Consider the following 25,998-nt stretch of genomic DNA (forward strand, 5'->3'; position numbering starts at 1 on the left):
CAGAAAGCGATGCAGAATAGAGTTCCATGTGTTAAATGAGGACTCGTCGTTTTGATGTAAAGCCACGATTATTTTGGAATTTTCGTACGGTTCCCAACTTTCAGTCAAAATAAGCCCTTAAAAAAAGCCGATATCATCAAAATGGATTGTGATTTTTTCGCCGAAGATATGGTGAAAGAAGCGAAGCAAAAGGATTTAATCTGTGGTGAGGTATGCTACTCGGCAAACGGAGAGGCAGAAAGTTACTGACACTTTTGCGGACATTTTCGAAGTTCTTGACTATTGCAATAAAAGTTCAGTGGCCCTACTGAAGTTCGTTATGCATGAACCAGATGAAGTCCCTGCAATTCTTGGAGAGGCAAGCGCTACGCTAACTACTACTACTACTAACAATACACCGCACCACCAAAGGCCAACACAGCTACGTACGCTCCTCCTCCATTCTAATCTATTCAAGGCCTACTTCTTAACACTCTTTCAGAAAGTTCCTATTTCCCTTAACTTTTTCTTTGCGACATCCTCTCACCCCAACCATGGAGTAACGTCAAAGCCTTTGCTTATCCAGCAGCTGTCAATCCCCAGCCATCTTATGCCGTTGTTCTTAAAATACCAAAATCTCTCGATAACCCGGATTCTCGTAAGCAATTTTTGGACACCATCTGTCCTGACTCAGAGGAAACAAGTGAGCGAAGACAGTTGAAAAGGACTGAAAATTGTACATCAAATCTAAAGCATCTGCTAAGAGGATTGTTGAGAAAACGAAAATTAGTAAGCATAAGGTTGCTGCCATGCTCAAAGAGAAACTGTTTATTACCGTCCTAAAACAGGGTCCACCTAGCATGACTCATAATGATGGAAAATCTCTTGTTCCAAAAGCTTGAAATAAGAGATATAAACAAAGAAAATATAGTAATCAAAATTTTATTCATCATCAGAGCACTAAAATTATAATAAAAAAAAAACACAAAACAAAATTGAGTATACAACTGAGACAGGCAAGTTATCACGATCACGTGAATTAAGGTCTATATATATATAATATGTATAAAAGTAAAAACTATGTCCAAAAGTAAAAAAATTAAGTGGGTTCACTTTAACATGATTCATTTTTCACTAATTATTATCCTGTTAAGGCGGAAGCAAGTAATATTATTTCCAATATTTTCTAAAAAAAAAAAAAAAAAAAAAAAAAAAAAAAAATCCACGGGGTGCTTGGAGATCTTTCATAATGCCAATATGAAAGTCAGATGTGGTAATTGGAATATAAATATTTAGTGGAATCGAAATTTGACGATTAAGAAAAATTTGTAGGGAGGGAAAACAACCGAATTTCATAAATACTTAATGTTGTTTGGAATCGGACTCCCTGCTTAGATGTAGACACCTTCGTGGCTTGAAACTTGAGTTGGTTGGGGATAAACTGAGGAAGATTGAGGAGGACTGGAAATACCCTCACTCCAGTCTGAAGCGGAATGTGGACTGGAAGACGACCATTGCCCTGGACTTTCCGGGGAAGGTGTTAAGTAGGTGTCAGGGGGCGGTGGATGTCCCAAACATTGCATTTGGTCAGAATGAATGGAAGGAGGAGTAGGGTAATGTTGAAAAAATTGGTTTTTTCTGTAGTTATCTACAGTTTCTGGTACTGGGAATTCAAAAGTACTACCCGAGTTATGTGTCCTTTGGGCAGCTGTCCGCATGGCTGCCATATGCGTAGGCGACGTAGGAAGATTATTTCTAGCCGCTTTGCTTGGAGAAGAGCACTGCTGATTAAGAGGCGGAGACGAAGTATAGCTCGAAGATGGAGACAAAGTAAACTGTGGAGGAGATAAAGTAGTAGACTGGTATGGATTATTGAACACATTTCCTGCATGTGCGGCTGGCAGGCTTGCCTGTCTTTGATGTGTACTGTAATCATACCCCATATTAAAGTGGAATGTGTCAACACTTATAGGAAGAGCTTGCATTGACGAAGCGCGGATACAGTCATCATAAGTAGGAGGCTGCGGCCCGACCATATGAGGGTGGCTTCCATATCCCATCAATCCGTGCTGATCTAGCGAATGGCTATTTGCAGGAGACAAAGTTATCGATACGGTGCTCGTGCTGTCCACACTTTGCACACTATTTTGTATTTTCTCTTTTTTCTTGTTGGATGTACGACGCTTCGACAAAGTATTAGCCATATTTATTGGCTCAACCCCAGATCCTGAACATGAGCCCTCCCCTACTCCAGATTTAGGACGTTTTTTTGGTTTAGGTGGTCTTTCTTCCTGCAAACCTCTTGGAGGAAGCGGTGGGGGTTGAGTCTGGTGGTGCACCATTTGGGACGGCACTGAGCTTCTTGGTAAATATTCATCAAGCAATCGCACTATATCTGTATGCTGGCGTTCCTGAGCGACATCACGTGGTAATCTATCCATATGATCAGCTATGTCGCGGTTGGCACCACTGTCAATGAGAGCTCGAGCTGCTTCATATGAACCTTCTCGTGCAGCCAAAAACAAGGGTGTTTCATCCTATAGAAAAATGTTTTGTATAAAAATAATACCAATAAAAAACAACCACAATATAAGGGTAAAAGAAATCGAAATGTTTTGCTTTTGAAGTTACCTAGGGTTACAACTTGACTGATCGTAATTTAAATACTTCTTTCTTCAGTCAAGCCAAAAATAAACAAAATTATATATACTGGTTATTCGAGCCAAGGTAAATTTTACATTTGTTTATATTATTTTCGCGAGGATTATCATGATTTAAAAATTAGTCTAAAACAAAAAAATGTTTCAATCTTGCCTATGGGTATTCGATAATGCATCACTAATTAATATACATTTATTGATAAGATAATCATTCACCAATGTAAAAACGATTGCAGAAATTGAGAAAATATACCAATCTTAAAGAAACTTAAGTGTCAAAACAGGCATAAAGAAGGGCAAAAAGTTAAATAACGTATATTTATACCAGTGTATCCTTTTCCTTAATTGCTAAATCTAAACCAACCGTTTTAACATTTAATTTGTCATATGGCTTATCTTACGGCCATATTCTTCAAGAGAGAGTTCAGAGTTTTAGTCACCAATAAATACATTTTGGAATCACAATACTCTTATTCCTCATAGAAAGGCTCCCTGGCCAGGGATACAAGGGGGATAAGCTACCGATAAGGGGTGTCAGAGGAACTTATCAGTGAAGTGAGTGAAGGTGAAAATCAATACGAAGGAAATTCTCCAGGCCAATTTTGGCCTCTTTTAGGGGCCTAAGGTCATATAATTCCCTGGGTTTACTAAGAATTCCCAGGTCTTGGAATAATTTGGCGTTTGAAATATTTTTTGGTACAATCCGCATTTTCTGGCACATTATGATATTATTCGTACATTTCGGACTCAGAGATCTGGTCAAACTTTAATTTGTCAAAAACTTCCTTCCACTTACTTCTTATAGGAGAACTAGCACATGAAAACTGATGCTACAAAAAAAAATCCTTCGGTACGAGAATGGATATAAATTACGTCAACACCGTTTTAAACGTTCCAAAACCTGGTTAATCTGCTTTGTATACATAAAGCAGCATTACTTACTTAATTGGCCGTTTTACTATGGCGCAGGTCAGTTGAACGACATGATAGTGGTCAATTGGAGCTTTGAAATTTAGTATATAAATAATATTTAGCATTTAACATATTTTCATTACATTATATTGTCATTATAATTCTTGCCTCAAAGGCTATTTTGGGCAGTCGGGCTAGCCATATGCGATGGGCGTGTCCTAAATATTGAAGCTGCTAAAGTCGATGGTCTATATGATGGTTTGAGAGTAGTTTAAAGTAGGAAAATCATATCTTGGCTTCGCATGTTGAAAAATGTAATTTTTTCAGGTTTTTTTTTGCTATCTTTTCGGTTTCAATATCTAAATTCAATACCTGAATATCTACATTATAAAATTTAACATATTGCCGCCAATTCACGAAAATAGGCTTACAGAGGGAAAGAGGCAAGGATTTACTAAGAAGAAAAAAGATATTACTCGAAATCTTTGTGTTTTTTTTTTTTTTTTTTTTTTTTACTGAAAATACCTAACAAAAAATGTTTTTAACAAAAAAATTAATTTTTACAACTTAAGGGGACAATCCCCCCTCGAATATTTGCGTCCCTGCCTTAGTGAATTGAATTAATTTAACCATAATACTGAATTGATTTCTTATTATGTATCTTAATCAAGCTTTGAAACTTGTTTTGACATAATAAACATTTCAAATTAAAATTTCTTGAGTACAAGGCATATGCATAAGATTTTAGCCTGAAAGGGGCATGTATTTAGGTGGGAGACACAACTTTATAAAAAGGGGCAGTTATAAAAAAAAAATTGTAACTGTTCGATGGAAAATTCCAAAAATGTCAATATGTTTTCGGGAAGAGGGAACAAGCTAAACTATTTTTTCGGGAACAAGCTAAAACTTTTTGTTTCGTATGTGCCTGATTAAAACTTAATGCACTAATCTATTTTAATCTATTTTACCTACACTTAATTTAATTTCTTTGACAAACGTACAAAATAAGAGATTAAGCAATTATTAACAAAATCCTTATTTTATATATATATATATATATATATATATATATATATATATATATATATATATATATATATATATATATATATATATATATATATATATATATATATATATATATTAAAAATTACTATGATATCTTGGGAGTTGTTTTTCCTGCCCATGCGATAGAGCTGTTCCTCACTTCTCAATGTCCATTAGACATAACTGCCGACAAGCGTAAAAAAACGACATGGGCGGTAAACTTTTAACCTACTGTTCAGATGATATAGATTTACATCTTGTGGTACACTTTCTCTAAGCTTTGGCAACGTTGGCGCTTCCAATAGTTTTGGTTTCCACTTGAACTACTGCCATGTCATTTCATAGCGCACTTTACTATAATAAAGTCAAGAAATGAGAAGCCTGGGTGGGTACTTCAGGTGACTAAGGATTGTTTATCTATAAATAATCGACAAATGAAAGCGGACGATTGAAATATATTTACCTTGTTATTTTGAGCATCTTTATTGGCACCATGACTAAGAAGTGAAGTAACTGCTTCAAGGTTATTCACTGCAGCTGCCCAGTGAAGGGCGGTTTTCCCATGTTCGTCAGCAGCATTAATGTCTGCACCAGCTTGAATAAGGTTTTCAACAACACCTTCAATGGCAAGCCGAGCGGCAAGAATGAGTGGAGTTGTACCATCGTGCATTCGAGCATTTATATTGGTTGTTCTGTGGATGCAAAAAGTATAATTATGCTTTTGGTTGAGCTAAGAAACAAGACCTAGCTTAATAGCAATCGGAAATAGCAAACATTATACTTTCTACATTTCACTGTTGCTAAAAATTTCATTTGAACACTAATGAACTGGATTGTTGTTCCCTCCATGAAAACAACAACTTACTAAGTTATATCAAAATTCGAACTCTTCTTCGCCTGCAGGACATTTTTTCCTTTCGAAACTGCTATTTTACTGCCTGTGATTATTATCATAGGAGGTTCGTCCAACAGAATCTACTACTTCTAAGAAATCCTCACAACAGCATGCTACTTAAGATAGAACAGCAACACACGCTCCTTCTCCCCTCCGCTCTGTACACAGCGTCTTTTTTTAAATCGGTTAATTGAATTATACGGACAGTTATATTAATACACAAGATATTTATGTGGGAACTGTTGGGGAACTCTCAATTTAAAGAACAAGCTGTAACTAAATAACCCTTAAGAAAATCGATATTTTGCAATATGATCGGGCATTAAATGGCCGGGGAAAACCGACCTTGAGGCATAGAGACTTATTGTTTTGGGTAGACAACGGTCATGAACAACCCATTATAGCTGCACCTAGACATGTGAAAGAAATGCACTACTAGTCCTTGAAGTTCCCTTAAATATGTGTCGCTATTGTTTTTATTGATTGAGCCTTTAGGGTGTGTATTGTTTCAATGACCTCTAGTGTGTAATTAACTTCGTCTTATATTGAACAAGCCTAAGACATAACCGTGTAGTACATTCTCTTGTGACGATTAGAGAAAAGCTTTTTACCTTTCCTTCGAGTAAATTTGAAGTCTGCTTACCCCACCCACAGGCACAGAAAAAAAATCCTTAAAGTGTCAACTAGATCTTACAGCCATTGGATACAATAAGAAATTGGATTGCCATTGGCTGGAATTATACGAGATTGGATTGGATTGCATTGGCTAGAATTAGAGATTGGATTGTCGTTGGCTGGAAATAGAGACTATATTGCCATTAGATTAGAAAATTCTGAGATTAGAAAATAGAGTGACAAACTAGGTTAGGGACAAATAAGAGTTACCCACACATGCATTAGCATCAAACTTCTTCCTACTAACTTTTCAACGAGATCTATATGGAATAAATTACATATATGTAGCTCAATCAAATAAGGCAATACCATCGTACATTTAATCAGACATCGATTTCACAGTGCTACTAATGATTAAATAACAAAATGTAAGCGCAGAAAGCATTGCCGTACAGCTGGTTAGGTTTTGAAAGGAACAGAGATTAAGAGACTTTACATGTGACAAGGAGAGAGAAGAAATACAGAGGGAAAAGTAAGTCACAGGTGAAAAAGAACATTTACGTAATTGCTATTTAAGTTTAAGATTTAGAATCAATGAGTCGTTTGATAATACTTCAGTTCAGATTAATATACATTACATAGTTCCTTAGCTTACATAATTATTTATGTATTTTTTAGGTTAACGCGATCTATTGTTACTTTTTTAAGTCTATTGTGTGTGTTTTGTTTTTCCTAAAATCTTTTTGTTGTTTTATTTGTTGCAGTGCTGTGTGGAATATAGGAGCTTTGTTTGTTTTTTATATCCTTTTCACTTATAATGTTTACTCTTCGATATTTGGGGAGGCAAATATAGAAATAAGAGCCTTTGATCACAGTTGGCGAAGAAGTATTTCATTTCACTACCGACAGCAATTTTTGGACGTTTTTGTTTGTGTTAAAACTATCCAAAAAATATATGGTAGAGGGTACTCATTTTAATAGAACACAAGTTCCTTAGTAGCCTGGAAGTAAAAATAGAACTACAACTAAAATTTCTAATTTGACTTAGTGAGAAAGGAGAATGAGCGTTTTATGATGAGATCCCCCCCCACCTAGCCCAGATGTTGTTACTGATAATGATATTTGCAAAATAACCCAAAAGACTTAATAATAAGAAACTGTTGTGCAAGATTACCTATTCAAAAGAAGTATTTGAAAGACTCCTTGAGCATCAGCACCAACTGCAGTATGTAGTGGGGTTCGACCAGTATGGTCACCTTGATTTGGGTCAGCTCCTCCTTCTAAAAGCCGACGAGCTTCATCTGCACGTGCATAGCGAGCTGCCAAGTGCAAAGGTGTTTCACCTAAGAGCAGAGAAACAAACTTTGAAAAATGAGTTTTGCACCTATAAGCTTTTGAACAAAAAGATTACAGGGAGAGTAGAATTAAAAGTTGCAAATTATTTCAGTGAATGTTGATCACGGAAAAATAGACGAGATTAACGGTTCTGTCCATTAGACTAAGCAAGTTTAAGCTTAAGAAATTAATTAGATTACGAAAGATCTTTCAATAAGAACGGCAGTCGACAAAAGTGAGGAGGGACGACTTTATTCATTCGTTGATTCAAATTCAAGACCATTCCTTGCCCCCCCCCCAAAAAAAACACTCAAAAACTGAGAAATTCATTCGTCGGCATTTCAAAAAAAAAGTCAAAAGAGCCGAACTGCAGTAAAACGTCTTGATGGATGCTTAATTCAATTCAATTTTATTCGAATAAAAACATAACACAAACATCAATAACAATAAAGATCCTAGAAGATAACTTGTTAAGGACCAAAAAAAGAAAAAATTAAAGTAACACTGAAAAAAAAAAGAAGAATAAAACATTGGTAATTAGAACAAATTTGTTAAAAATGGAAAATTCCGTGGCGTTTTGCAAAATGGGCCTAAGTCCATTTTGTTCGAAAAATGAGTCAAGTATGTGGTTTGAAAGAGCTCGAAGAGATCAATCGATAGGTCTCTTCAAAATGGGCTTAATTCTGACCGAGTTACGAATTATTCCATAAGGGCCCAAAAAACAGCGAAGTTCCTATTTTCTAAGTAACGAACAAATCCGCAATTTAGATATTTCCAGTGAATTTCAATTGAAGAGTTAACTAGGAATCAGTCTTTAAAATTTCAAGTTTCTTAAATTCTCATTTGTGAGAAAGATTTTTTTCATTGTGCGTTTTTATTTTCGTTTTGCTCCTCTGTTAAATAAGAAAAAATGGCCTTAGGCCCTTTTTGCAAAACATCACTGAATTTAAACACTAAGTAACTGAAAGCTTCAAGTTTTAAACAATTTTTATATTTTTAGTAAATTTTGGGAGAAGGGATGCAAAAATAAAAGATAAACTTCAAGCCACCAATTTCAATTTTTCACATAAGGGAGGAAGGAGATTACAGCGTCTGTAAGCCCATAGTAGATACTTCATCGGATGATATATGATTACACACTTTCATCGCGGCTGACATTTACGCATTGTTTGCGATATAATATTCCAATTTCCCGTTTAAAAAACGCATGATTATGGATGAAAATTATTTTTTTAACATAAATTCTTGCCACGAGGTTGGGGGAGGGGTGCATTTCTTTAGGGTTCGTCTTGAGGACCCTTTTTTCTTTTACGTCTTTTCTTTATAATTTACTTAATTAATACCAATTCCAATTAAGGACTCACTTACATTAAATCAAGTATATTTTTATAGGAGCGCTGTCAGGATTTGTTGCTTTTTCCCTACAACCAGGGCCGTGGAGTCGACCCACTTTACCACCGACTCTAACCCTGTCTCTGACTCCTGAAACTTTAAACATAAATGCTCTGACTCCTAGGATTTCCTTTAAAGAAGTAAGAACTTCGACTCCATTATTTATGCAAACTTACAGCAGAAATTAATTTCTAAGTTTCTCCTTGAATACACTTTTTAGTTTTAAAACATCCTATTCACTATAATTAGCTTAAAACATTAATTTTGTTTATTATTGCCACGTTTTAGTATTATTTGAGAGTATTTGGCTTGACTCTAGCCTTAATGTGTTTCCTTAGCTTCGACTCCAAAGGGTCTTACATTATTTCTGTTACTCCGACTCCATTCAGCAAAAATTTACTAAAACTCAGACTGCACAGTCCTGCATACAACACACTGAGTACTCACCGGTTTTATCCATTGCTGTATTAGCTTTAGCTCCTTGCATAAGAAGGTCAGACAACATCTGAGAAGAGGGGTCTTGCTCCTCATCCCCTGATTCCATTTCAAGGCCATGACTTCGACTGTAAGCAGCGACCATTAAGGGTGTCATACCATATGGACCACGCACATCAACACCAGTTCCACCAGACTATCAAAAAAAGACAAATATAAGAAAACAACTCATATAGGTACCAGTATGATATATCCCTTACCGCTCAAGTTGTTCATTCATTGACGCATTATAGAACCGGTTCATTCGTTAGTTTCTTTCAGCTTAGCGTGAGACAAGACAAAGAGAAGTGACAGAATAAATGGAAAATCCATAATTTGGGCTATTTATTTGCACGTTAGGGGGGTAAGAGATAAAGTATTTGGACAGTGTGAAGCTACAAAACAATTCTTACTTCATAATGCGCAGAATAATTGTACCTAACACATTAGGCATGCAGACCCGCTATACTTTATCCCCACACCCCAAATGTGCAAATATATAGCCCAAATCTGTTTTTAAACTATTATATTTTTATTATACTTGGGTATATTTCATTAGGATTGAGCGTCAGAGAAACATATTAGAAAAGTATTAGGTAGGGGCTATAGCATACAAGTACCCTCATATCTCGCCAAAATTACTGTCTGTCCTTACACAGAAACTAAAAAGGTCATAATTATAAAACTGAAGTTAAGACTGAATCGAATTACATTTTCTATCTCCCGTGGAATTATGCATACAAAATTTTTAAATGTTCGGTTTTACTAATTTGTGTTAATTTTTTACCGAGCTTTTTATTTTTTATAAATTTTTTGTTTGATTAATTTTTCAACATTTATGTTGCTGTCTTGGTTGTTTCTGTTTTGTTTTCCTATTGATGACACAAGAAGCGAATTCACTGCTCTTAGAGCTTGTGAATTCACTTTGAAAATTATTATCTCTCCCTATCGCATAATATGATTTAAAAAAATTGTCAGGTTTTCTCCAAACATTGTAGGAATTTTCCATCAGACTACGAACAAACAAAAAAAAAATCAAAGATTCAAATGGATGTAAATGAAACCATTTTCGAAATCATTTCGTCATTAAGGCTCAACTAAAAATTGGCAACACATATAAACTTGTTTTCTCTTTATTTCATTTTTAATTATTGCCCCCTCTTCTATTTGTATTCTTTTTTATGATAATTTTTACTATAAGTATACATTAATCTGCTCCCATCCCTCTCTTCCTCTTTTATTACTCCATCAAATTGTACTGAACATTCAACTCTCGAAAGCCAAATAGCCAATCGGACAAAAGAAGCAAAAAAGAATAAACCTAGCTTACTGTCTTTTATGGGGACTGGAGAAATAATACTTACAATCTTTCTCCCCGAAACACAAAATTCAGTCCCCCTCCCCCTAAACCTTGCCTGAAAGTTTCAATCATATCCCTTAGACGCACCGGGGCGGATCTAGAAAATAATCTGGGGGGGGGGGGTTTGACAAGGGCGCCAATGAGCAAAATCTTGGGGGGAGGGGGAATGGGGGGGCCTTGGATCGGCCAGTGCAGACACAAGACCTTGTTTAGTAACAAACTTTGTCACCTTTCAATGAAACATACTAACTACATGGAAACTCGTTTGCTCACTCATTTTTTTTTTTTTTTGGTTTATCCATTATTTGTTGTTTTTATTCTCTGGTTTATCATTTATCAGAAATCAATTATTTTGGTTTGATTTCATTTGGTTTCACTAAAAAAAGGAATCTCGCTGTAGAGACCCCTACACGGAATCTCTTCTCCCTAAAGCATAAAATTCAGTCCCCCCCCCAAACCTTGCCTGAAAGTTGCAGCAACATTCCTTGGACGCAAGGCAAAGCAAAGTATTCCTAGCAGACCTTCTTTAGTAACTGAATTACATGGAATCTCGTTTCCCCACTTGCAATTTCTTACTCATAAAGATAAATCACAGAGGGGAAAAAAACGCAAGACTGTCAAAAAAGGAAAATACAAAAAAATATTAAAAATGAAAATTTTATTTAAAAAATTTTGTATTTGTTTTTAGTTCCCTCGTTGTCTCTTCGGAGGTTTCGGGTTCCCATAGTACAGCATCCTGTAATTTTCCAAGTTAGGCTGGGAGTTACCGAAATCACTAATTATATAAAGTCTGATTCCTTATTGAGACTGTTTTCCCTTCAACGGAACAAAACTACAAGTAAGCTACGGTCGTCTTTCCATCAGTTTTTTAAAGCCCTAACCTTGCACTACGGCAAGGAGGGGGTAAGGTTTAAATACAAAACAGCCTCCTTAAGAAGAAAAAGAATAAACGATATTAAATGGAACAGAACTCAAAACTGATTCCAGACTTTCCAGAAAAGAAGAGATAAGGCAAATTACGAAATTTATAACTGTTGTATTTAGTTATGAAATTGGTTTCGATTAGATCTAGTTTCGATCTTTTTCCGATTTGCTACCGCTTTATTTCTTTTCTATTTCTGACATTGCTTTGCTATTATTTTCTCCTATTCTACCGATTTGATACTTATTTCACCAAGCACCAACGATTCAAATGGCAATTGAATTTCCAGCTAAAGTTTGCGAATAACTTACATTATTGTGAAGATGGGAGGGTAGAATACTCATCTTGAGACAATCCTCCATCAGCAGCATTGAAATGCTGTTGAGACCAACTTCTTATATCCGGCTGTTCGTCGAATTCGGTCAGTCCGGTTTGATCACTTGAATACCCACCGTCGGAGGCACATACACGCTAGAAATTTTGTTGAAAACAATAAAATTAGTAAATATGTTCCAGTATTGCTGAGAAAGCAATGTTAATACATTACAATGAATTATTTTCAAAATAATAAGGCTGGGAAAATATTATACCCGAACTGTCTATTAACATTTTCAGTAATGACCAAAAGTATTTCAACTCTCTTTGCAGCACATGAACAGACGCTACATAATTAAACAAAAAATAAACAACTTTTTCGCTGTGATGACAGAATGGCATCTAAAACGCCGCCAATGGTCGACAGTAAATATGAATCGTTAGTGGGATATGAAATATACATGAATATTGTGATTTGTTTTGGACGATCGCACTGCGGTTTTAGTCTCTGAGATGCAGAGTCACCACCCCTAGTGATGTATCACTATTTCTAGTGATTTTGTACATTGCCTAAATAAAAAATCACTAAGTTTGCCCATAAATTACTAGATTATTGAAGAAAATCACTAAATCAACCAGAAAATCACTCAAATCTAGTGATTTTTTGTCACCGTGTGGCAACTCTGTTGAGATGTAACCACCGACCTTCAAAACCACTGGATTAGAAATTGGGTGCAAATTAAAACCAACCTCGATTGCCCGCTAAAATTCAAGTTTATTTGGGCATTTTTACAGAACTCTAGACTTACAGCCGAACTCCTTTAAACATCGAAAGATTTATTGATCAGTTCAACTAGTAGATACTGCTTGGAAACAAATTACTGTTGACATAGTTTAGTAGCCACTTCAATTACTAAAAAAATGTCTGAAGAGTGATTGTAACCCGAAACATTTATACTTTAGGGTTGCAGAAAATATTACAGCAAAAACTTGAACAGAGGATATTAATTTTAATCGTTCTTTATAAGCATGAAAAAAAATTCTCAGTTGAAAGTGAAAAGTGACATTACGACGGAAAGAAATTATACTGTAAATAAGGAGAAATGCCCTTCTGTACCTGCTCCTTGCGCATAAGTTTTACCAGTGGTTTGCTAAAAGCATTTATCATTGCCCAAAATATAGTTGGTTGGTAATCACATGTGTTTTACTTAGCGATTGCCTTTTAAAATCTTTAAACTATGAATATTATTGTTTATGGTTTATTGTAAATTTATTGAATTTTTTAATGCAATCCATTCTTGGAGGCTCGTGTAAATATTTTTTATCTCATTCCCACTGATCTTACCTTGACCATTAACTCCCTAAGTTTTGTGGAAATAAACCTTCCGCGTAAAGAGTGGGTAGATAAAGGGAAGGGAGCAGTTACCCTCAAATAAAAGAAAAATCTCCGCTCTTTTGAAATATTGATGTCGGTCTTTCCTTCCAAGAGAAAAATAAACTATTTTTATATTTAGTTATTACGCAAATCCAGTACGATATTCATTAAGATTTCAAGATTAATATAAATATTAATGTTGGAAAAAGGCAAATTGATGGAGATAATAAATACAGTAATGCGTGCAAAAGCTGTTAGCATCGGATCGTTTAAGAGTATATTGATTTATCATTTTATGCCAAAGGTGTATAAGTTATAAAATTTAGGTTACTTGTTTTCTCTTTTTTTTTGTATATTAGGCGAGACGAGAGATTTTTTCAAGATAACCAGTACGTAAGGTAATATTGCGCGACAGGGTATATAAGTAAGGTAATTACATAATAAGTTAGGTACGTACGGTGCGTAATAAGGTAAGTACATAATTAGTAAGGCAATTACGATAAGAATATATGGCCAGTACGGTGCGTAGTAAAGTAATTACGCAGTAAGTAAGTGAGTCATGATAGAGATATAAGGTAAGATCGGTAGGTAATAAGGTAAGTACATAATTAGTTAGGCAATTAAGATAAGAATATACGGCAAGTACGGTGTTTAGTAAGATAGTTACGTAGGAAGTAAGGCGAGTGCAATACGGATATAAGGTAAGTTCCGTACCTAGTGAGGTAAGTATGTAACAAGCAAGGCAGTACAGTAAGCATATGAGGTTAGTACGGTAGCCAATAAGATAAATACGTAATAGGTAAGGTAAGTACGTAATAAGTAAGATAGGTAAGGCAGGACAATTATTGAATTCTTAAATGTTTCAAAATAGAATGTAGTCTTTATGTTATCTAAATTACTAGAATGAATATGACTTTTGTCGTTCATGCGAAGTGTTCAGCACGCTGCACTGGCTGTGCTTCTAAATAACAGAATAGATATGTCACGGTAAGGTCATTAAGCACGTAAAATTAAATATGCTAAAAAAACAAAAAACAAAACACGGAGTTACCTTAGATGGAGGCAAATCCTCATCATCTGACCACGAAGGAATACCAGGTTGGCAAAAGTCTAATTTATTGACTGAAGGGACTTTGTGAAGATTTCGCATTTCTTGGCCATCAGGACCCCGTCTTCTGCTTTGTCTTGGAGGAACGCTAAAATACGAAGAAATAAACTTGATTAAACCCAGCAGACATAGAATAAAAAAAAACGGTCTATTCCACGAGTCATTACAGAAGTTACGGTGAAGTTGGCTAAAAGAGATGGTAAAGAAAGGCAATGGTAAAGATGGCAAAGAAAGATGTGTTATTATATAGCCAGAAAAAAAGTTTTTCCATTCTCCAGGTTATCACAGAAGCTATGGTTAAAGTTGGCAAAAAGAGATGGTAAAAAAGGCCTTCACGTGCTGTTATGTAGCCAGAAAAAAAAAGTTTTTCATTCCCCAAGTTATCACAGAAGTTATTATGGTAAAAAAGGCCTTCAGATGTTGTTATTTAACCAGACAAAAAAAGACCAAAAACAAAGCTTTTGCATTCTCCAAGTTATCACAGAAGTTACGATAAAGTTGGCAGAAACAGACGGTAAAATAAGGCATTCATATGCTGTTATGTAGCCGCAAGAAAAGTTTTTCCTTTCTCCAACTTATCACATCTTACGGTAAAGTTGGCAAAAAGAGATGGCATAAAAGGCCATCATGATCTGTTATGCAGCCAGAAAAATAAATTGTTTCTATTCCCCAAGTTATCAAAAAAGTTACGGCGAAGTTGGCCAAAAGAGATGGTAAAAAAGAAGATTCACATGCTGTTACGAAGCCGGAACCAAATTCAAAAGACGAAAAACAGCACTAAAAACAAACATGACCAAAAAATAACGTTAAGAAAAAAAAAGGCACCAAACAGTTTAAAAAGATTTAGCTTTTCTTTAAAGTTGAAGTTGTCTTTGAAAATCAACAGATTGTCAACATTTATTTAATTTTTTATAGACCCAAACTGTAGTCAAAATTAAATGAATTAGTTTTGTTTGCTTTTCTTCGCAGTTTAATGTGGCAACACTGATGAAAAATGCAGTACTGCCTTAAGAAGTTCTCAAGTTTAAATAACCAAAAGTAATATCGATTAACAAAAAATCAAATACCTTGCCAACAAAACAAGCTATTGTTTATCAATAGAAGACCCATTTTAAGATAATGTAGAAGTATTTGCAACACGCATATCTTAAAAAACAGATTCAAGAATTTCGACAGCGTATTTAAAATAAAGTTCTATCTAATTCTTAATGTTAACTCTTATTTAATTCTTTTATAAAATTAATAAATAAAATAAATTAATTATTTTAAATTAATTAACAGTTAATTAATAATTGATTGATTACTATAAAATTATTATAAATAAAAAATAATTATAAAATTTGCAATTAATAATTAATTAAATAATTAATTAAATTAATTAATAATTATTTTAAATTATTTTTAAATTACTTATTTTTTAAATAAATTAAATTCTTAAAGTTGTATTAAATTCTCAGAGAAAGTTGTGTTTAATTCTCGAGCACTAACCTATCCACAGTACGAATAAATCCTTCTGGGAACCATGTTATCCCTCTTGCTCTCTTTCGATTATTGTTCACAAGGACGCCAAGTAATAAAGCGATGACAGTCGCAAAGAGCATGCCAATAACAACGTAAGTGACTTTGTTTGCTGTTGTATTCTCAGTTCCAGGGACAATAGGCAGTGTACCATCGTAACCAGAGACCCTGTATATTGGGTAGTCATTGAGCATGTTATTGGAAGCTGTAGCAGCCAAAAACTGTGCAGCCTAAAAAAAAGTATAAAACGAAAAAATTACATTTGAAAAATTATTAAGCACCATTAATTATTCTAAAGTTTCACACTTAAATCAAGGACAATATGAAAACGAGAGAATTTATTCCTCAAACACTTCAAATTTAAAGCTTCGGAACTTCAAATGATAACTTTTGAAATAGGAATACTATTGGTTTTCTAGTTTTTACAAAACTAAATGTGCCCTTCTTTTCTTTTTGAGTCTATGTACAAAGATAAAAAAGCGAATACCTACAAAATCTGCACCATAAACAATATAGCAGAATAAAAAACAGCTTTAAGAAGTGACTAGAAAATGCGTTATTAAATTTTTAGTTTCATAAATTTAAATTCAAACTCTGAGACGTTTTTTTCATTTTAATGAACGTTTATAAAAATTATAGAACGGTAGTATAAGGTTGATATAAGATTCGAAAAATATAAATCTTAAAAACAGTAGGTTTTAATATTTAGTCAGCATTTAGTAACAATTCTTATTTCTGCTATGAACTATTGAATATTTATTAACTGTCAGAAAAATTGGCCGCTTCATTTCCTGACCAAGACAACATCGATTTAGGGATTGAATAAATAAACCAGTGATGGCACTTGATTTGCTTTTTTGACAGGCTATAAGAATTAAGTGTAGCTTTTAAAAAGATTTCAAACATATTTCAAGATCTGGATAGGGTTGAAGTGGAATAGGTTCGGAAACTAATGTAACGAAGACAATGCCACTTAGATTAGGAAGAAATGAAGGGACAAAATTGGAAAACAAATATTTTTATCCGCTTGCCTAAGAAGCATTGTTAGAAAAGATATCTGATATAATGATTGCATTCAATCGTCTTAATTTGAATGACAAATCAAAGAATAGCATGATCGATACAAGATACTAGGCGATATGGAGTGCTAAAATTGATGTTTAAAAATAGAGATCCCAATCTAGATCTAGAGTAATCTAATGCAAAGAATAAAAAACTCTTACTTGTCCAGCATTCACGAAGCATTCATCTCCGTTCTCTTGAAAACACTTTCGATTGTCCACTTCCAAAAATACGAGCACGCCTCGAGCAGATGTGGGGTAAATGAATGACCCACCAGCAGCAATTGCTGCATTTGGGTCCTCTGCTGGATCCCAGGGATATACCATGTCATTCCCCTAGAAAAACGAGAATTTAATAAACGAGAGATCATAAAATGCCTCGCAAAAACTTCATAGACAAATTTACTCTCAAAATTTAAGAAAAAAACATACTGCATTGTCACCTTGGTATAACATACCAGCTTGTTTAGTTTGAAGGAAAAAAATTAAAAAAGAAATCGAAATTACCAGATGGCCGACATTATTGCATTTTTACTTTTGAAAAGCAGTGGCTAAAATCTGGCACTAAATTAGCGAGCAAGGAAGCGTATCACCCCCCCCCCCCCCCACACACAACAAAACCTCCCCGTTTTACCGTCACAATAGTTACTAATGCGACTGGCTTTCCAACTTCCCAGGAAACGAGCAACTTATTTATGTTCAGAGACAGAAATCTGTCTTGTATTGCTATACCTATAGCTGATAGATAAAACATATTATTTTTCGAGGCGAAAAGGGAGGGGCGTGGTAAGGAGAAGAGTAAGAGATAAAAATCTATTTCAAAACTGCTAAGGTATGAACACTTTTATAGCTGTAATATGCTGCAGAAAGGTATGTTACCACAAACAGTTTTTAGGCTTTGCAATGACTTCTACAGAGGATAAGACAGCCGATGTTGTTGTTTAGAAACTCCAGAAACAAAAGCTGCTCCAGATTCAATAAAGCAGGAAAATCATAGGTTAACGTTAATTCTTTTAAGAGCCGTTCAGAGAAACTTTGATTTCGAAAGAGATTTCAAGAAAGTCAATAAAATATGAAAAAAATAAACAGAAAGCATTGAGAAAGCTTTTAATTAAATTTCATAGTAAGCAGAATCTGTGAAGCACATAGAGGACGAGAGATTGTCTAATTGATCCCCAAAAATAGCTAGATTTCTATTTTTAAAATCTTAGAGACAGTGGAAAATGTTAGGCGTCAGTCTATTTGAGCAAGGTTTGTAGATGTTCATTGTGCAAACTGCAAAGTATTTTTTATTTTTTTTTACCTTTCAATCCATTAAAAATAACTGGTTTTTTAAACTAACATCTACTCGTTTTCATTTCTATTTTTTTAAACATACATAATAGACCTTAAAAATTTTAAAACTTGTTTCACAATGAAACTAAAGAAGCTGACATGATTTTTTGCTAAATTAGGACCTTAAATATATGTTTTGCTTTAGACCTCCATTAAACTTTCCTACAAAAGATGTGCAACTTTGTCCTTTAGATTCCAAGGTTATCTTTATCATTTTGTTTGTTAAGAAGTATGTTGATTTTGTTATTTACAAGTATCCAATTACTGGGGACTTTAAGATGATTCAATTTGCTCCGCTCTCAAAGTTAAGCAAATAGTTAAAATACCAACTACTAGGGGAACCACGTCTATAGATGGCATTCTACCTAAGATGAATAATTTTTAAAGCCTCCCCTCAGCTTTGCCTCCAATAAATGGGAGTTATCATCTTTCCCTCCTCTTGTCTTCCACTTTTCAATTCATTAAGAAGTACTAGCTTATTCTTTTTTCTTGTTTTTTTTTCTTCAAAATAGCATCAGCTCGTTTTTCATTTATTTATTCTTTTTTTTATCATCTTTCCCTCCTCTTGTCTTCCACTTTTCAATTCATTAAGAAGTACTAGCTTATTCCTTTTTTTCTTTGTTTTTTTTTTCTTTCCAAAATAGCATCAGCTCGTTTTTCATTTATTTCTTCTTTTTTTTTATCATCTTTCCCTCCTCTTGTCTTCCACTTTTCAATTCATTAAGAAGTACTAGCTTATTCTTTTTTCTTGTTTTTTTTTTCTTCAAAATAGCATCAGCTCGTTTTTCATTTATTTCTTCTTTTTTTTATCATCTTTCCCTCCTCTTGTCTTCCACTTTTCAATTCATTAAGAAGTACTAGCTTATTCTTTTTTCTTGTTTTTTTTTTATTCAAAATAGCATCAGCTCGTTTTTCATTTATTTCTTATTTTTTTTATCATCTTTCCCTCCTCTTGTCTTCCACTTTTCAATTCATTAAGAAGTACTAGCTTATTCTTTTTTCTTGTTTTTTTTTCTTCAAAATAGAATAAGCTCGTTTTTAATTTATTTCTTCTTTTTTTATCATCTTTCCCTCCTCTTGTCTTCCACTTTTCAATTCATTAAGAAGTACTAGCTTATTCTTTTTTTCTTGTTTTTTTTCTTCAAAATAGCATCAGCTCGTTTTTCATTTATTTCTTCTTTTTTTTATCATCTTTCCCTCCTCTTGTCTTACACTTTTAAATTCATTAATAAGTTCTATCTTTTTATTTTTTCTTTTTTTTTTTTCTTCAAAATATAATCATCTCGTTTTTAATTTTTTTCGTCTTTTTTTTATCATATGTACAGAATATTTTCTTACAATTTTAAATTAATTAATAATTAATAGATTATTATTTTTTCTTGTTTTTTTTTCTTCAAAATATAATAATATAGTTTTTCATTTATTTATTCTTTTTTTTATAATCTTTACCGCATATTGTCTTACAATTTTAAATTAATTAATAATTAATAGATTATTATTTTTTCTTGTTTTTTTTTCTTCAAAATAGAATCAGCTCGTTTTTAATTTATTTATTCTTTTTTTTATCATCTTTACATCCTCTTGTCTTACACTTTTCAATTCATTAAGAATTACTATCTTATTATTTTTTCTTTTTTTTTTTTCTTAAAAATATCATAATCTCGTTTTTCATTTATTTATTCTTTTTTTTATAATATTTCCCTACGCTTGTCTGACACTTTTCAATTAATTAATAAGTACTAGCTTATTCTTTTTTCTTGTTTTTTTTTCTTAAAAATATAATCAGCTCGTTTTTAATTTATTTCTTCTTTTTTTTATCATCTTTCCCTCCTCTTGTCTTCCACTTTTCAATTCATTAAGAAGTACTAGCTTATTCTTTTTTCTTGTTTTTTTTTCTTCAAAATAGCATCAGCTCGTTTTTCATTTATTTCTTCTTTTTTTTATCATCTTTAACTCCTCTTGTCTTCCACTTTTCAATTCATTAAGAAGTACTAGCTTATTCTTTTTTCTTGTTTTTTTTCTTCAAAATAGCATCAGCTCGTTTTTAATTTATTTCTTCTTTTTTTTATCATCTTTCCCGCCTCTTGTCTTCCACTTTTCAATTCATTAAGAATTACTAGCTTATTCTTTTTTCTTTTTTTTTTTTCTTCAAAATATCATCAGCTCGTTTTTCATTTATTTCTTCTTTTTTTAACATACATAACAGACCTTAGAAATTTAAAAACTTGTTTCACTTAGGCAATGGAACTAAAGAGGCTGATATAATTTTTTGTTAAATTAGGACCTTAAATGCATATTTTGCTTCTTACCTCCATTAAACTTTCCTGTAAAAGATGTGTAACGGCGGTTACCCGTTGAGGGAAAAAAAATCACTAAATAGTAGTGATTTTTTATTTTATTTTGTAACTTTCTTCAATAATCTAGTGATTCATGTGCTGATTTAATGATTTTACGTAGACAATATAAGAAAAAACATTCGAAATAGTGAAAAATCACTATTTACCATTGAAAAACCAACGGTATGTTGTTTTTAGCATTTTTGAGAATTTTCACATAAAATTTGATATTCTCATGAAATTGAATAATGACATTTTTTTAACGGAGTTTTTTAGTTTTCATTTACTAGGCAGAATGTTCATTTACAAAGCAAACTATAGCAACGCCTCGTTCTTTACTTACAGTTCATTACTATTTGATAATCCATCTAAATCCAACCATTACTATAAAAGTCATGCTTTGTAGCCTTTCCTCGCAGAAGAAATGCATATGCTGTATGTTTTCTTCAATTAATTTATCTCTATCCCCCCATACAAACACACCCCTTTTAGACCAATTGGTGGCTGAAAGCCAGTTAGTTCAGAGCTAAATTAATTTTGGTTATTTGCAATGCAATACAAAATGCATAAGCCAATCTGTTTTCTCTCTTTCTCGCAAATTCAGTTATCACTTGATCTCTCTTTTTTTAAGACTGTGAATACATACGTTTTTTTTCTAATCTCCTGTCTATCTTTGTTCATCTATCCATATCTGTCTCTCATTCTCTTTTTTCAATCTTCATCTCAGCCAGAATTATTATTATTATTATTTATTTCTAACCCACACTGTATAGAGGTATAATACGTGGAGTATCACGAAGAAAAACACTTAAAATGCAACACAAATCAATATAGAAATCAAAGATTACCAGTTACAGTGTAACACATAAAAATTTAAAAGAAACTAAAACAAAAAAGAAATAACATGAAAGGAGGGGGAAAAGAAGAAGAGAAAAAAAAATTGCACTTCAGCATTATTCACATTCCATCTAATCGGGTTCCGAGGCGATTTACACATGCAACACAATTTAAGATAAATAATTATATTTTATTAAGCTTTACCTGGTTATCTTTTTTCACTCGAACTGTGGTCCTCAGTGTTCTTCCTAAATAGCGTACAAATGACACGCTTTGATTTTTAAAGGTCAAAGTGTCCATGAGCAGGACAGAGGTCATGGCTCCTTGCATAACTTGAGGGCTTGAACTGTCACAATCAAGGCCATCCCAGTTGCATTCTGCTGTATTACATCCGTAATCACAATGACCGTTGGCATAATGCTGCTCGCAATAAGCGTTGTAAATCGGACTAAAACAATAATTGCAATATTAGCAGTGGCGGATCCAGGAGGGCACCCCCCTAGCGTAGTCTAAAGTAGTGTAATTTACTTAATTAACTCAAGGTTGCGTTAATTAAACTTGCTCCTAACGCAATTTAATATCGAATCAACCTATTTTGCCCTCCTCCCCGAAAAAAAAAATCCTGGATCCGCCCCTGAATATTAGTCTTGTAATTTAAATTTTTAATGACATCAGTAAACTAAAAGGCGAAGATTTCTGATTAATTACACTGCTTGACTATAAAGACCCTTCTATCGCCCCTCTGGCAGGTGGAATCGAACCCTGGACCAAGTATTTCTAGGAAAATATCAATCCGCTTTTTGTAAATCAAGATTGTCCCTCTATGTTTCACTTCGTTACACCGACATGCTATGAGTTAAAAGGTTAACAGTAAAAACCTTAGCTGATAGAAATTTTACTGAAGCCAAAAACCAGGAATATTTACAATACAGCTTTTTTTTTTAGAAATTTAGACCTTTTGTAAAGTGAAATTGGCGCCCTTCTGTTAACGAATAAATTCAACAAACGAAACCTGCTACTCTTCACTCGTACTTGAAAAATACAATTACCAAAAGACTGCTCTTGATAATAACAATTTTCGTCAAATTATCAACTAATAGACGAAAGATGAATAGGTATGGAAGTCGCTTGAATCAACATCTTTCAAAGGATGGGACATACAGTCCTTTGTGGTGCTTCTTATCCCTGTCACAGCATTGATAAAAACGAGCTTTCACTTCCCGGCCTGCAGTAAGTTTCAAGTAATTTTTCCATAAATACTCTTTAATTCTACAATTTAGGAAAAAAAAAATTACTGAACTTTTGAATAAGAAAATCGTCATACAAAAAGTAGCAGCGTGGATTTACACCATAAAGGTTCTACACCACAAGGTTAATAGGGGTTTTAAACCTTAGAAAGCATATATATATATACAAACTTTTGAGGGTTGATTTTACTTCACATTTTATTTGAGATTATTATTACCTAAAATAGTGTTGTCATTAGCTATTGTTTACCAATTATTCCCCCATTCAAAATGAAATTTTATTTTTGATGAGATTAAGCTACCAATAATTTGAGCCGTTCAGATTCTTCATGGGACTTCTGATTGGCTGAAAAAATTCGTGAAAAATTCTAAGGAACTTAAATTAGCCCTCGCTAAATTTCGTTAGTATTAAAATCCCATTGTAAATGAGGCAAGAGAACCGACTACACTAGTTAAGACAAGGCTTTAGGTAGCGTAATTTCTGAGAGTTTACTATTTAAAACTAACTTTTATTTTGTTATTATTTGTTAATATAATTTGTTTCGTAAAATATTTTATCTTTTATTTATAATCAAATCGAAGAACAAACAACTTTAAATTTAGGGTTTACGCATAAATAGTTTAGAATCACTTACTGTTGCTACTTCTAAATGATAGAATTACTCCCTCGTACTTTCAGCCCAATTAGAGGGAAAAGGGTTCAAAACTACATATTTTAGGGGGGAAAACAAGACATTTTCTTTATTATCTTAGTGGTAACTAACTCAGTGCTTTCTCTAATTTTGACTCATTGTATTTTTTGAAAGCGTTTCTTCTATTCCTAAACTTCGTGGGTGGGTTTTTATTATCAGAGTGTTTCGTAGCGTGTTGTTTAATGATGGCTTAGCTGTGCTATCAAAAATGAGTTCTGGTCTGAATCGGCTGATAGCGACGGATCTTGACGGAGCTGTCGGCTGTCTTTGCAATGGATCTTGATAGCCTTTTTAATTTTGATAAATCACTGTTTTGTTTAAACCTGTCATCTCTGCTAGAAAGACCCGTCAAACCGGTAAGCTTTAGAAACTGTTCGTTTTTACTTAACGTATTTTGATTTTTACAGGTCTTTCTAATGCTCGGGATTTCAAAAATTTATGGAATTAATAATTGTTCATTTTAATTTGCCAGTTTTTAATTTTGCTAAAATAGTAAATTTGCTAATATATATATATATATATATATATATATATATATATATATATATATATATATATATATATATATATATATATATATATATATATATATATATATATATATATATATATATATATATATATATATATATATATATATATATATATATATATATATTATATATATATATATATATATATATATATATATATATATATATATATATATATATATATATATATATATATATATATATATATATATGATTTGCACACCTCGCATGCTGACCATTACCTATTGGAAAGGGGGTTTACTTATGTCGACCAGGTCATATATTTTGGATATTGCAACATAACCCTGAGGATGATTGTCTTTTGAAATTATAGGCTAAATAAGCAAACCTGAAGTGCTTATGGGGAATGTGGAAGTTTTCAAACTCATTGTTTAGTTTCACCTTATTGAAAACACTAGTTTTCGAACTTGTTATTCTAATTTTTTTGCTTGCGGCTCTCCAAGTATATTGTAAGCATGTTAGCTATAAATGTTTGCTAAAACCAAGTGTACAGGAGTTTTGCCTTGGATAACTAAAATATAAACAACTGATAGTTTTCTACCATCCCCTCCACCACTCCAAGCAGCTCTCCTGCTTTAGCAGAATCTGGGAATCTTGATATGAGCTTTTGGTTTTTCCATCCTCTTACGCCTACGTTGGCAGTTTTTCCTGCTCACAATGCTTATATAATTAGTAATAATTAGTAAAGATTTGTCAAATATCTAGACTTATAGGGATCAATACTTAATTTAACACATATCATTCAAGAATATTTGCTGGATTTTAAATTAAACTAATATCTAAGACAGCTCATCTGGTTTTGTTGCTTTAAAAAGTACCAATGAAAGAAATCAGTGAGCCAAATAAGCAAAAAGAGCCAATGAGCAGTAAATGTTCCTCAAATCTAATTAGTTAGGAGGCTTGAGTGTGTGGTTTCCCTCTTTTATTGGAGTAATCCCTATTTATCGAATCTTGAATTGGCTGTTCATTTTCGTTTGTTTTCGGTCAATTTATTAATTCACTGAGCCGAGAGCCTGTCGAATAACAGTCACAAATAAAAGATTTAACCGTAGCGTCTACGATTTTGTGAGTAGTACAGAAAATATTTAGCCCTTTTCCCCAAAAGTATAAAATCAATGCGCTTCCTGGCTGAAGCGCTATGAAACGGAGATCAGAATGGCCGGTAGAGACTTTAAAAGTCCAATGCTGTAGTATTTAGTTTTATATACCTTAATGATTGTACTTTGCTTGTCATTTCTCCAAACTGTCTAGAACATACCAAGACTTGTGGTTTTTAATATGCAAACAGTTATAGGAATATGAAATAACTTACTGGACCTAGAGTTAAACTTAATTAATCTCGAGACAAGTTCACTTCTTCAGACAAAAGAAAAATACTCTGATTAGATGAGCCAGAAGTATCTATCAATGATTTTATGGTGACCCCCCCCCCCAAAAAAAAGATCCCCCTCACATCACGGACAATTTCCCCTCGCAATCTTCCGCCACGGTAGAACTTCACCCCACCCAATTCAACTCTTACTTAACTCGACCCAATTCAACCCTAGTTTATCTCAATCAAAACTAAAACCCCATTGAACTCAATGTCAATTCAATTCAACCCCTGTAGCAGGTTGGGTTATGTTTAGTTAGGTTGCATTTACCGTGGCTGGCAACATCTAAAGCAAAAACGCTAAAGAAATAACAGTAGTTCCATTATAAGCCTCATTTTATTCTCTTAAAATATCATTGCTGCTTTTCTGATAATGCGTCCTACTCCCCTGATGGCACCAGGTATGGCCGTGGGATACATACAAATTCAGGGAAGGGAGAACAGTTAACGCACGAATGGAAATCATTAACCACCAAAGCCATGCTATGTGCGACCTTGACGCTTCAGAACGTAAAATCCCTTGCAGTTACACTTTCTCTTGGCATGCGTTATGTAAGTGACAGCCTCGCAAAAAAACTTAAAGACAAACTCTGGTTTCAAAGAAAACATTAAAACAGTGAAACCCTTACTACAAAAATGCAGCGTGTTTTTATTAAT

The 25,998-nt window shown here is 33.4% G+C and overlaps 1 protein-coding gene across 1 annotated transcript in view; it reads right to left on the bottom strand.

The window, feature by feature from the left end:
• Positions 1-931: 931 nt before the first annotated feature.
• N (neurogenic locus Notch protein) overlaps positions 932-25,998 on the bottom strand; it is a 107,714-nt gene continuing 82,647 nt past the window's right edge. Inside the window, exons 20-28 of the mRNA XM_089092680.1 lie at positions 21,681-21,924; positions 17,131-17,304; positions 15,878-16,137; positions 14,333-14,477; positions 11,907-12,062; positions 9,283-9,466; positions 7,283-7,451; positions 5,062-5,290; positions 932-2,516 (exon numbers count right to left, since the gene is read on the bottom strand). Coding sequence (XP_088948806.1) covers positions 1,371-2,516; positions 5,062-5,290; positions 7,283-7,451; positions 9,283-9,466; positions 11,907-12,062; positions 14,333-14,477; positions 15,878-16,137; positions 17,131-17,304; positions 21,681-21,924 — 2,707 coding nt within the window. The 3' untranslated portion in view covers positions 932-1,370. The remainder of the gene's footprint in view (positions 2,517-5,061; positions 5,291-7,282; positions 7,452-9,282; positions 9,467-11,906; positions 12,063-14,332; positions 14,478-15,877; positions 16,138-17,130; positions 17,305-21,680; positions 21,925-25,998) is intronic.

This window comes from Artemia sp. Qi Xiang Cuo, chromosome 1 (assembly GCF_049724085.1).
Source record: "Artemia sp. Qi Xiang Cuo chromosome 1, ASM4972408v1, whole genome shotgun sequence".
Lineage (NCBI taxonomy): Eukaryota > Metazoa > Arthropoda > Branchiopoda > Anostraca > Artemiidae > Artemia > Artemia sp. Qi Xiang Cuo.